This window comes from Coptis chinensis, chromosome 7, assembly GCF_015680905.1.
Source record: "Coptis chinensis isolate HL-2020 chromosome 7, ASM1568090v1, whole genome shotgun sequence".
NCBI classification, from domain to species: Eukaryota; Viridiplantae; Streptophyta; class Magnoliopsida; order Ranunculales; family Ranunculaceae; genus Coptis; species Coptis chinensis.
Genome location: NC_141462.1, coordinates 94,759,002 through 94,771,714, shown reverse-complemented (window position 1 = coordinate 94,771,714; position 12,713 = coordinate 94,759,002). Strand labels below are relative to the sequence as shown.

The 12,713-nt window shown below is 36.4% G+C and overlaps 1 protein-coding gene and 1 long non-coding RNA gene across 2 annotated transcripts; both read left to right on the top strand.

Moving 5' to 3' along the window:
- Positions 1 to 3,509: 3,509 nt before the first annotated feature.
- On the top strand, positions 3,510 to 4,467 carry LOC147490175 (uncharacterized). Its single transcript, XM_086573070.1, has one exon. It carries the CDS (start codon positions 3,639 to 3,641, stop codon positions 4,269 to 4,271), a length of 633 nt encoding a protein of 210 aa, XP_086429196.1. The 5' UTR covers positions 3,510 to 3,638; the 3' UTR covers positions 4,272 to 4,467.
- A 105-nt stretch (positions 4,468 to 4,572) lies between these two features.
- LOC147490174 (uncharacterized) lies at positions 4,573 to 5,288 on the top strand. The gene is made up of 2 exons (XR_015202409.1): positions 4,573 to 4,676; positions 5,023 to 5,288. It is a non-coding gene; the product is annotated as an uncharacterized LOC147490174 (long non-coding RNA).
- The last annotated feature ends 7,425 nt before the right edge of the window (positions 5,289 to 12,713 follow it).

The window sequence follows — 12,713 nt, the reverse complement described above, 5'->3', positions numbered from 1 at the left end:
ATACTCTAATTCACAAAAAAAATTCTAATAGAACATGCATCAAACAAAACTCACGATAGAGGGTGGAGGGTGGGTCGCGCCTTTTTATGACTGCGAACTTCTGGAACAGTGGAAAATGGAAAGAATAATTCCTCGTGAGATAGAGGTCATGTGCCCTTATAATACTTCAAACAAACAACTTGATCATGTTCTAGAAACGGGGGCGAGAGAAGACGGCATCAATACCAATTGCGCGGAAGCTAGAAACCCAAACATCCAGAACGGCATACAAATAATACTACCCCTCCAATCCTGGATGAGAGTGATTGTGGAAGACGTAGATTGCGGAAGCGAAACAATACTAAGAAACCAATACTGAGAAACTTCGGATCTCTCTCCTAGCATTCTTCAAACAAACTTTAAACACTAGCGAAATCTCAAAAACTTCCTTTAACATGACGATGAACAGTACCGTGAATAGTAACTATGAACAACGTTGGTGAACAGTAACCATGAATAGTAACGATTGAGCGATAAACCGTGAATAGTAAGTGAGCGATGAAACCCGTGAGAAAAAAAAAATTGAAACTTGAATTGAGATATAAGAACTTTTGTGAGAAATCATTTTTCTTCTTGAAACTTGACTTGAATACTATCACGAAAATTAAAACAAACCGATTTTGATTTTTTTTTTTCTTGGTGAGGGTTTCCTCTCCTAAAGCATCCACTTGAACCATTTCCGATACAGTGTTAAATTCGTGTTAGTGATGATCTTTAGGAGAGTTGTGATATTGATATATTAAAGACACCCGAAGAAGACCCGAAAGACTAGAGATTTATTAGGGTTGGAGTTTAGAGGTTGAGAGAGTCACGAGAGAGATTGTTCTTCAGGAATTACATCTTTATATAAAAACTAAAACGTGATAATAGAAACTACTAGATATGGATGTCCACACTTATAGAAACATGGGACTATCCATATTGGACATATTCTAATACTGACTTATTCTAATACTGATATATTCTAACATTTTGAACTGTCAAAATCACAAATTCATTAGATGTTAGATCTAACAATTACTTAAAAGTAGAATTTAATTTGATGATTTCAAAAAAGAAAGATTTGTTTCAAATGGCACAAGATCAATAATAACAAAATTGCTATAAATCCACAAAAATTGTACATCATAAAAATAGATCCAACAAAGAAACCAAAAGTCTTCAGCAGTTTCGAGAAGCCTATTGTTCTTCGTCGTAATACTGATAGTTGATGAGGTTCTTCACCTTTTTGATTGGAGTGGTGGAGTTGGTGTGATGGCGTTTTACTCGTTTTACTCTGTTAGCCGCCTCTAAGTTTAGGATGACATAGAAGAGTGGAAAATGTGTTTTGATTTTTGAGATGTGATTATCCTTAAGGGTTTTGTATGGTCAATATGTTTATGGGCATGGGTATTTTTATTTTTATCTATGTTTCACATGTAACATCTTAAAAAATAAAAGATAAAAGAAAACTATTTGATAACGAAACTACTCAACTCGAATTCGAAACAAGCCTAAAACTAAGTTCATATTTGACTCATATTTTTTTACGAGCAAGCACACCGACCCGATCCCAAAATGAGCCGAGCACTGAGTTGCTACCGAGTTGCTCACGAGTACCGAGTCTGATGACCAGCCCTAACTGGACCCATGACTCAACGAGGTCGCTCACGTAATTAAAGTTTGAGGTCACTAGATCAACGTGTCATTTACTAGATTAAAGAGGACAAGTAGATCCAGAGAAGGATCGGTTATTTGACAAGATTTTCCTATATAGGAAAGACGAGTTCTCTCCTCATTAATCGCATTCCGAAACTGAGCTAAGCATCAATACCTAACCAACTCACCTTCACATCATACTTATTAATAACTTCGCTTGTGGATGGAGCCAGGGGCTAGAATGTGGCGACAGGGCAGCGGCCCAGAGAATTTGAAGGGACTCTTATGCTATAGAGACATAGAGTATAGGTGTTGCATACTATACTCTGCCCTGCACCCAGCTCGTCCCCTCTGTCTCTGGCTCTTTGCTATAATTGTTCGCCCATTATTAGAAACCTGTCAAGGAAGTTTGGTAGTTTTGCATCGATATTAGTAGATTATGCACCCGCTAACCTGTGACAATGTCACATATTCCAGAGTCATTAGATTTCTGAAGACATACTGCACCAGTAGACATAAGATGTCTGGTCAATAATCGTTCGATGCATTAAAATTCATGACAAAGGTGATACGGGGGACTAACAAAAACGACCGAAAAGTAGGTGAACATTATGTAGGCTCAAGACAATGATCGTACAGGCATACACGCATTGCAAATGCGCATCACATGGCAATATTTCACATTGCGGATCAAAATGCATGGCCAATACAAACTCTCTCAATCTAGTTCAAATCTTTCCGGGGTCACCAGCACCTCTCCGTTCAACGAAGGGCATGCAATAGTGTCTCGAAACTTTGCAACATGCCTTTCATCTTCCGGAATAGTATATATATTTCAGATTTCGACAAATCGACCAATGATGTTCTAGTATGTGCCAGAACTTTCTAATCTCGCAACTAAAATACCAAAAGAAAATTAGTAATAGGAGAAAGTAATGAGATAAAATTTCAAGGAATCGGGAATTCGGGAATTCGGTACTCATCAAAACATACCCACATAAATGGGGTAGGAATATATTTTTGATCCAATAATTGAATCAGTAAATGGTTTGTGTACTACTTGTCTTTTTTTTTTGTTAATCATCTCTATATATATATATATATATATGGTTTGTGTACTACTCGTCTTTGGTAGTGTTGCATCATAGTACTTTTGTGATGAAATTCAATTACTAAACAACTTTGCTCCAATGAGATTAGATAGCTTTAAAAGACTGTCGTTGAAGCCTACACCTACCCAAGAGACAAAATTTGAAGCTATATACATGATTGAGCTTATCCCTCCCCAATTTAATGAGCCTGTACAGTTAGGCCTTAAGCCTCACCACAACCCCACCACGAGAGCAACTTTTCGTGTCGTCATGGACCACCCACCCCTCCCATAACTTTCCTACTCTGTATTCCAAAATCTACACCACAAATCAACATCCTACCTTATGAAAACTTTTACATAACGATTAATTTGGACGGTTTGATCTTACGGATGCGTTGAACAGTTAGTAAACCTTTTACTTTATGATCAAATTTGGACGATATGATTTGCACAGGTGTTGCGAAGATGCTCTGAGGCTGTTGTCTTAGGTGAAAATATATCCCTAAAAGAGAAGCACCTGTAGTCCTACACTCGGAAAAGACTTGTTGCTTTGTGCTACGCCTCAGAAGGTAGTTCCTTAGCATTCCTCGTTACAAAAGCAAACAATTAATTTAAACTTGAAAAGTATCAATCTATTAATTAGTTCCAAGAATTACGATTTGATGTGGCGCCATAAAAAAAACTATCATTTTTCAGTATTTAATGTGCATGTGTTATCCTATATATTATATGCTTTAGTTTTTATGAGTTCGATGTATACGATCTTAAATCTGTCCACGACACCAAGGAGAACGTACTTGTTTCATTAGCGTCATTTTCTTCTTCTTCTTCCAATCTCTTTACACAAATTAAGCCCAAAAATCCAAAAATGTTCAGTGGTAACTCTGATGTTCCTCAAAAGTCTCTCCAAATCAAGCAAGATGATAAGTTCTACTCGAGGCTTTTGTCCAAGGAGTCTTCACTTGCAAATCCATCACTTAGAGTCTACTACGGAGGAGCTTCTGGTGCAATTCCATTCAATTGGGAATCTCAACCAGGTACACCTAAGAACAAATTTTGTGACAGCTCTCTCCCGCCTCTCACACCCCCTCCATCCTTCCACTCAAATTCCATCAAAGACTCCAAGAAATCTTCCAAGTACAAACTTATACACACTATATTCCCAAGGCTAAGTGTGAGAAAAACTCATGCAACTCCAGCATCTCCTATATCTTCATCACCTTCATGGTCATCATCAATGTCTTCATCACCTTCTACTTCCATGAATTCTAAGACGCATAGAAGACTTCCAAGTTCTCTGTCGACGTCATCTTTTGACTATAGGGGAGATTATGAAGAACCAACCTTGGGATCACCAACTTCAACTCTTTGCTTTAGCAATGTTAGTCGCAAATCAAGTGGTGGATTCAAAGGTTGTTACTCTATGGTGATCATTAAAAATGCTTTCTCCTCAATGATTGGTGGTCATGGATCTAATGGGCATCGCCAAGGTACTGCATAAGTGCATAGAGATTTTGTTTCCTGCTTAATTATGATCTTCTCTCTAATATCTTTGTGAGGGTCCCTGATTTTTCATGAAATGTATAATTATGGTACGGTAGTAGCTCAACTACCAGAAAAGCTAGGCAAAAATATTGTGAAACCGTCTGTATGGTAGTGAATCTTGTGATCCTATAAACGAAATAATGTTTGTCCAATCTTCACATTATTTTGGTTGTCTTTCTTTTGATCGATCTTCTTTGGATTTTGTCATTCAGCAAAATATTTGTATATATGTAAAAGGTAACACAGACTTTATGCAGAGAATCAACAATTGTAGCCTACTTAATTTGGGAGAATGATAAACTATTTAGATACACCGTGTATAATGACAACTCGGATTGAGCAATGGAAGGTTGCTCACAAGGTAACATCAGGAACTTTCCAACTCTCTTCAATCTTGTACTCTTGGCTCGTTGTTTTTCTTTTCCTACTAAAATATAGTTAGAGAATGGTACATGCAACTTTCGTAATTCCTATGCAGCAAGCTATCCTAATGCAACTTTCGCAGCTTAAATGATCAAATTCATTGGTACAAGTTGCCATTGATTTAGCTGTTAAAATATATTGGTGCTCCACAAAGTTGCTTCCTTCTGGACTCTTAGTTGATTTTGAAGCTTCAACAAAATTAAAACTAACAATATATAGGTCATTGTTTTCCAAGGCTTACTCTTTGCAACTAACTCCTGGCTACATTGTGATTTGTGATATAGATAAAAACTTGTATTTGGCATTGGAGCTCTTCCTTAGGAATTAGATATTTAGATGGTGGATGTGAGGGATACTTTGTACTTTGGAGTTAGCCTGTTCAATTGACAATATTCACTATCTCTATTGATGTATGATCCTAGATCCTAGATCCTAGGACCATAGTGATTGATGTCTGACAACGTCCAATCATGACATAACACTTTCTTTGTAATTTAGCTTGAGCTAATTTGCTTTTAATAAAAAAAAAAAGTAAATTTTTTTTTTTAAGTAGGTGAAAATGATAATACAGTTGCTTTTTTTTTGGTAACTGATAATACAGTTGCTCAAATGTGTAATATAACTATATAAGTATAGTTTGGGATTTCGGAATTATCGGAATTCTAGAAAACTGAAATTCACAATATTTTAACTAGTTTCGAAATTATTAATATTTTAATCTATTTTTTGAAAAATCGAAATATCTAATGGAATTCCGACAATCGGTTTGGAATCGTGAACACTGAATATAAATAACGAGAAGACAAAATACCTCCAGTGACAGTGACAGGTATGTAGATCCCTACAAGAAGACGAGCGCGCATCTCTGCCAGATTATCAATTTCACCTACTCAATTTAACAATGCCTAGTATGATAGTATCGAATAGAACTGGTGAAAATCCAGCAGGTACAACCGCACAATTATTTTAAAATGTTACATACTAATTTGGGATCAGTCTTGGTGGAAGATGGATCTTCCATGTTCCTCTCAAAGTGTGCACCTTATAATTTGGGCGGTATTTGGTAGTTGATTGTTGGAAAGAAAGGCATTGGGGTTGATGAAATATTTCCTTCAGAATTCATTGCAAAGAAAAAAGATGGATACAGGTTCTCGTACGTCTCACACTCTCACTACACTATTAAATGTTTTGGATCAAGATGTGGGCTACTCGGAATCATTTTTTGTTGTGAAATCCCTCGTGGGCACACATGTAGGTATGGACAGTTGAAAGAGAAGCTTCTCGTGGCATTAATTATACTGAATTAAATATGGACTCAGTTAGTTACATAGTTTCACTTACCACTTCTTATGCGCATTTAAATACTAAAGAGACTTATCGTGATGTTCTTCCTTCCATTTGTTTATGGTCTACTTGTTTTTCAATTGAATTCTGATTATTTTTATTTAGATCACAATGATATCTACTGATTTTGGGATAATCTAACTGTTGCACGTCTTGCTTCAAAGCACGAAGTTTGGTTATGTTCCCAACAAAAGAGAGTTTTACCTCAAGCTTATGCGAAAATGGTGTGTAGAAAGAGAGAGAATATCATGCTGCACACTCTTCTATTATCCCTTCCATAAGCTTATGCAAATTTGTAGAAAAGCTTGATTCATTTGTCTTGCACATTTAAATGACCGCAACAAACTCCTATATCTGCCTGGTTACGGGTCCCTACCATCAAAAAAAATATATCTGCCTGGGTACCCAACAAGTGGGCAAGGACAGAAGGTGGAAGGTGGTAAATGTAGGGCTGTCATGGTTTCGATAACCGATCCGAACGAAACCGATAAAAAATTATTTGGGTTTTGGTAATTTGGTTTGTTTTCCACCGATTAGAAACCGAACTAAACCGAAAGATATTAGTTTGGTTTTAGGTTTGTCCTCCATTGAACCAATATGAACTCGAACTGATAAGATGACATTTTAGTAATATTTATAATTAATTTTGTATATGTTTATCAATTGTGTGGCTAAAATTAATTAATTTAATTAATTTTATAGTTTTCAGTTCGGATCAGTTCGATTTCGATTTATAATATATTTTATCGGTTCAGTTTGGTTTTGGATTCTCAATTTTCTTATCAGTTCGGTTTGGTTTTGGGTTTCAAATTTTCTTATCAGTTCGGATTCGGATTTTCCATAATCTAATCCAAACCGATCCATTGACAACCCTAGGTAAAGGAGGGGCAGTCATTATATGCTAGTTTGTTTAGAAGTGTATTGCCCCTAGGAATCGAAGGACCTATTGTTAGAGATGGTATCTTGTTACTGAGAAAGTGAGTTGGATATGACATCTAGTTATCGAGCAAGTGAAGCTCATTCGGTATCTTGTTATCGAATTTGAGAAAACAACCTGACTAGTTGGATTTTTTCGGTATCCCAATGCTGAATGAAATATGACATTTTGGCATCCATATGTTAAAATGGATTGAAATTTCGTATCTCACCGAAATTTCAACTACACTATATAAACAAATTTAAGGTTTAGAAATTAGTATGTTAGACAAAATTGGTTGCTAGGGTTTGAAATTTGATGTCTCTCTTGATAATTTTGTTCATGCCCAAACTCATTAGTAGTTGTCTACACAATTGGTTGTTTATCAAATAAAAGATTTGTGAAGCTATAAATAAAGGGAAATTTGGGGTTCTATTGAACAAATGTGAGTGTGTAACACTATTTGGTTCTCTTTCAATTGGAGCTTATTTTTTGTTGTGGATCAGGTGCAAGCAAAACTACGTAAATCTTTTTATCTCTTATTTGGTTGATTGGTTTGCTATTTTGGTGAATAATTTATATTGTTTGCTACTTGTTTAGGAGTTATTTAGTTGATTTTATGTACCATAGTTGTGAGTTGTTGTTTCTACCACGTTTATCACTAGTTGTTTGCTTTTGTTGTATAGAATTGGTGTGCTCTATAATTTTTGGGGCACAACACCTATGGCTCTAAAGAATTGTTGATTAGTGTCAACATGAAAGCAACTTTCATAGTTAAGTAATTACCTATGCCAAACCCCTTTATTATTGATCCCTAGAATGTTTGGGAGCAGACTCATGGGCCTTAAATTCCTAACGGACTCTGAGTTCTTAATCAAATTCCTAAACGGCCTTGCTGACTGCTGAGAGTTGAAGTCATTTTGACAAAACCAGGACTGTGACTGTGACTGTGATATACTCAAATAAAAAGGATAGAATCATAGAATAGAAGAATTATAGATACCCACTCGGCCACTCTAACATCTTTCCTTGGCTATCTACGGTTCTAAGCTAAGGTCTACAAAGACTAGTTGAACTCTGATACTAAGTTCGTTTCCAGTTACTAATTAGCGAATTCCATACAGAAGTGCATGCTTCAAACAAACTAAACCATACCCTCTGTAAAAATTGGGGGAGGTTAAACATTCTACCTGGACTTGTCTGAAGCTTGGACATGAAAAGCTGAAAAGATATGCCAAATGTCCAGAAAATTTGTATTGGGTATTTGGGTTAAAACTTCTTGTCCAGTATCAATGTGTCATAAAGTCTGCAATTGCTGGGCCTATTTAGAGCTACAGTGAGTAGTTGAGCACAAGGCCCAAAGCATAGTATTTTAAACTGAGGCCTGTTATTTTGTGGCATGTGATTTTCGACTTTTCGTTCAGTCGCTTTTGCTGCCCAAAGATTGCATTTTACCCAACGATGACAACTTGTGTGGAACTGTGGATCACTCCCAAAATAAAATGGAGTTGCTGCATACAGCATACTACTCATCAGATTGCTGCACAAGAATAATGCGAAATATACTCAAATTTATGTCGATGTTGAAGCCATAAAATTTTCATGAACTGGGTTCACGACCACTCGACCAGCCCGTCACCCCCTCACCACTATTCCATCTTTACATTCCAAGGAGATGGACTGCTTGTACTAAAAATAAGTGGGTTTTAAAATACGGCCCAGTTTTAAAACATATGTATGGGCTTTGAAACATTTACAAAAGCTGAATGGCGAAACTTTTTCAACAGATTCCGACAAGTTTCAGAATTTTGTCAAGATATCGGCACTTCTCCAAAAATACGCCAGTTGCTCCCTAATATTTCGAGTTGGCACAAATTTTGCATGGCCCCCTTTTAGTCCTCTTTTTTTTGTTTTTCTTTGAGATTTTTGCCGGTCTTATAAATACCCTTGTTCTCAAGTGAAATGCTGCTCTGAGACTTCATTGTGTAGTTACATTCTTTTGTTTGGTGGTAGAGAGAATATATATCGTGAAAATTGCAAAAGTTCACAGAGAAAGAAACGTAAGATGAATAACGAACTGAAGAAAAGGTATAATTCCTATCAATTCTTTCACAGTAGCATGCATGTTACCTCGTGTGGTGATCTTTATTTTTATTATGCATGCTGTGTGTGAATTATATTATGGAGAATTTTGACTTAATTCCCCAAAGTTTGGTAGCACTTTGACTAAATTCTTCATTTTTAAAATCATTTGAGTTTGCCCCCCACTCTGTCAATTTTGTGTGTAACAGACGTTGATATTTTAGCTATTGACCATTTTCCCCTTATGAAATAGATATTGGATTCCCCCCCCACACACATTAACACGTTAAACCCAGCTGGCCAGCTTTGCAAAACCCCCCCAAAAATTGTCATTATTTAATTCTTGCTCTCTCTTTCTCTCTCTCGTATTTTACATATTGACCATTTTGCCTTTATATTGGGTTTCCCGCCACATTAAAATGTAATACCCATTTGGGAAAACCTCCCAAATGTTGCTCTCTCTCTCTCTCTCTCTCTCTCTCTCTCTCTCTATGTGGAGTACTTTAATTTAGTAATTGTTGGTAAGTCTCGTTTATCTACATTTAATTTAGTTTTGTTTAAAAAGATTGTATTTTTGTTTCGTTTTTTGCACACACAATCTCTCTCTCTCTCCCTCGATCTCTCTATCTTTCTCTCTCTGTTGTATGTTTCTCCCCTTTCTGTTTTTGGTTGGGTTGATTACTTGTAAGGGGAATTTTCATTTTGTTATATGCTGTATTTTCAGAGAAAATGACTGCTTTAAGGTATCGAGTTCTTAGATTGCATATTAATGGTGAATGGGGAGAAGCTACTAGGATGGTGTTAAACGTAATGTGTATATGGGTGGGCATGAACTAAATACAGAATTAGTTGATGGTGAGAAGGCAAACATGACAGAATTAGTTGAGTGGATCACAAAACATGTTGATTGCAACTGTAACCCTATATTGGAGATTATTTGGAACGAAAGAGGAAATCTAAGGCAGCTAGTTTCTGATGATGATTTAAAGTATATGTGGGTTCATGCAAAAGCCTATAGAAGTGGATACACTAATTTGTATGTGAAAATTACTGAGGTTAAGGAATTGTCGAGTAGTAGTGATGATGAGGAATAAGTAAGTGACGATGAGGAAGAAGTAAGTGATGATGATGTTGTAATTATAGGAGGGAAACTATGCAAGAAGGGGATTGAATTTGATCTTGATGAGTGGCCAACTGTGGAAAAAATTAATAGAATTGTGGACTTGACAAGTGGTCCATGTAAGGGTAAAACACCTTTAGAATACAATATTGATGGTAGTGGGTCTCGGCCCCAGACTTTAAGTAATGAATCACTTGGTGGGGACCATTTGGGTGGGGTGGAAACCCAACCTAGTTGGTCTATTGAAGGAGGACCAGAAAGCTTTAAGTCTCAAAATCAAAAGAAGAGTAAGGCAAACTATACTTCCAAAGCCTCTGCTTCTCAAGTTGCAGGTACATCTTCATTGGGCTTATGTAATGACCTAGAATTTTACCTAAGGACAATCCGGTCATTTCACGTGTTAGTTCAGTGCTACTATAGAATAATTGGTGTAGACTGATGTGGGTGACGAGTGTTGGTATATGTTTTATTTAAGTATTCTAGTAATTACAATTTTGGTATGGGTGTTCGACGCGGTAAATTCCAAAGTTAATGCAAATTTATTGTTGTTACCATTAAAATGGAACCGGTCAATTACCAGGTTTAACGTTTATCATTGGCGGAGTGGTAATGTATGTTATTGGCGGGGTTTGATAATTATGAGCTTTTCATTGACGGTTATTTTTATATTGGGCCTGCTCATTATATTAAGTTTGTTATTTTGTTGGGCCACTTGTTTACATAATTAGTCTGTTTTATTATATTAGTTAGGTTGTTTTATTCTATTGGGCCTATTGTATTTTGGGCCTGTTCTAATATTATTTGTTCTAATATTATTGGCATGTTCTACATTAAACATTTAAACCACGCTTGGTATATATGGGCTTGGGCCACAACAAGCCTACATTAAAGTTTAGTGGCGTAGACACATCTTGGAGGGAGCTTGACTTAGTAAAGGGTTAGCTTTGGATATATTCTGGAGATGCTAGCTGTCACATAGGGGGAGTGAGAGGTACACCTCCTGTTCAAACAAAAATCGGAGGGTTAAAATAATAATAAAAAAAAAACGGAACTCTCGGGGGGTTTTGGATTCTCTGCAATTCGATCTCTCTCTCTAAAATTGGGGGAAATAAAAAGGGATGAAATCTAGGGTTTTGTGGTATGGGGAGGCTAGCTGTTGCATGGCTTATGGAGGGAAGGGGATAAGCAGAAACACCTCCTGCTTCGAAAAGAGGATGCGTTGGTCACCGATTATTGAAGATTTTGGGGATGACTCTTTCTCTCGCTCTCTGGAATATCGGATCTCTGGCCTCACTTTGAGCGCCACCAGGTTAGATATATCGAAGGTAAGTTCAGGTAAGGAATCAAGTTAGTTATTATAGTATCTTATTATTATAGAGAGTTGCATGCAGTGGCAAAACAAAGGGGTTTCAAATTATATTCGTATATGAAGACACTTGTTCAGTTATATTGTTTGGGGTTGTTTGCTACTCTTTTCTAACTTTAATTGCTTTGAATGAGGAAAGCATTATAAACCATCAAAGAACTAAGTCGAGGTTTAACTGGTTCAAAACGCCCATTGAATTGTTAACTTGTCCATATTGGTCGGATTGGTTATGGTCGAAGCATATATTAATAAGTGAGTACATGATAATAAGTATAGTTTCTTGCGCTCAAGGCCAGTAACAAACTTGATTAATATGTAAGTGGTTGCTCTGGATATTGATGTTGGTTAAGCAACATGGATCGGGTTTATATAACCTGGTGGACTAATCAACCATAGATTAATTCGGTCTTGCTTAGTTGTTGCTTGGATTGCTGAACACATGAGGTGAAGGAACAATGACTTGGAAGAATGTCGGGTACAGGATAGAAGTAGGGTCTAGTTATTATTTTAATTGTCTATACATTGAAGTAGGTCACTCTTAGTACTTAATAGAGTGATATGGTTATCAGGTACTGATGAGGATACACTATATGCTCTAGTTAGTTTTATTAGCTTGCTAGGTTGATATAGAATCAAGTTTCTGATAGTATGTGAAAGTCTCACGTTTTACGCTAATAGTCAACGTATTATAGTTGAATTAGTAGCATTTTAACATAAGATAAATTCCGGTATTATTACTTGATAGTGAACTGGGATTCTAGTACGTAGCTAACAACCTTGCAAGTTAAGCACAATTCTTTTACTTTAATTAAGTCTGTGATAGTGTTTTCACTAGGTTGATGAATAAAGGGTTAAGTTGCTTATATTATTAATAATATCTTGGTAATATGATTCTTAGTCTCTTACAAAATTGGACGTTAGAATGAGAATATTTGGTATTATTATTAAATCAAATAGTAGTGCGATAATTTGCATAGGCGGAATAGTTGCGGTGGAGCCATAAATAGTTATAGCGGGTTCAATTAGTGTTTAGTTACGGTGGAACCGTGAATAGTTGTTAGCAGAGAAACATGATTAGAATAGAAGTGAAGAGCCTATGCCGCCTTCCTCATCGGAATGACTTAATCCATTCCCATATATCCTTACC

Coding starts and splice junctions, on each gene's coding strand:
- LOC147490175 (XM_086573070.1), top strand. CDS start 3,639: ATGTTCAGTGGTAACTCTGATGTTCCTCAAAAGTCTCTCCAAATCAAG.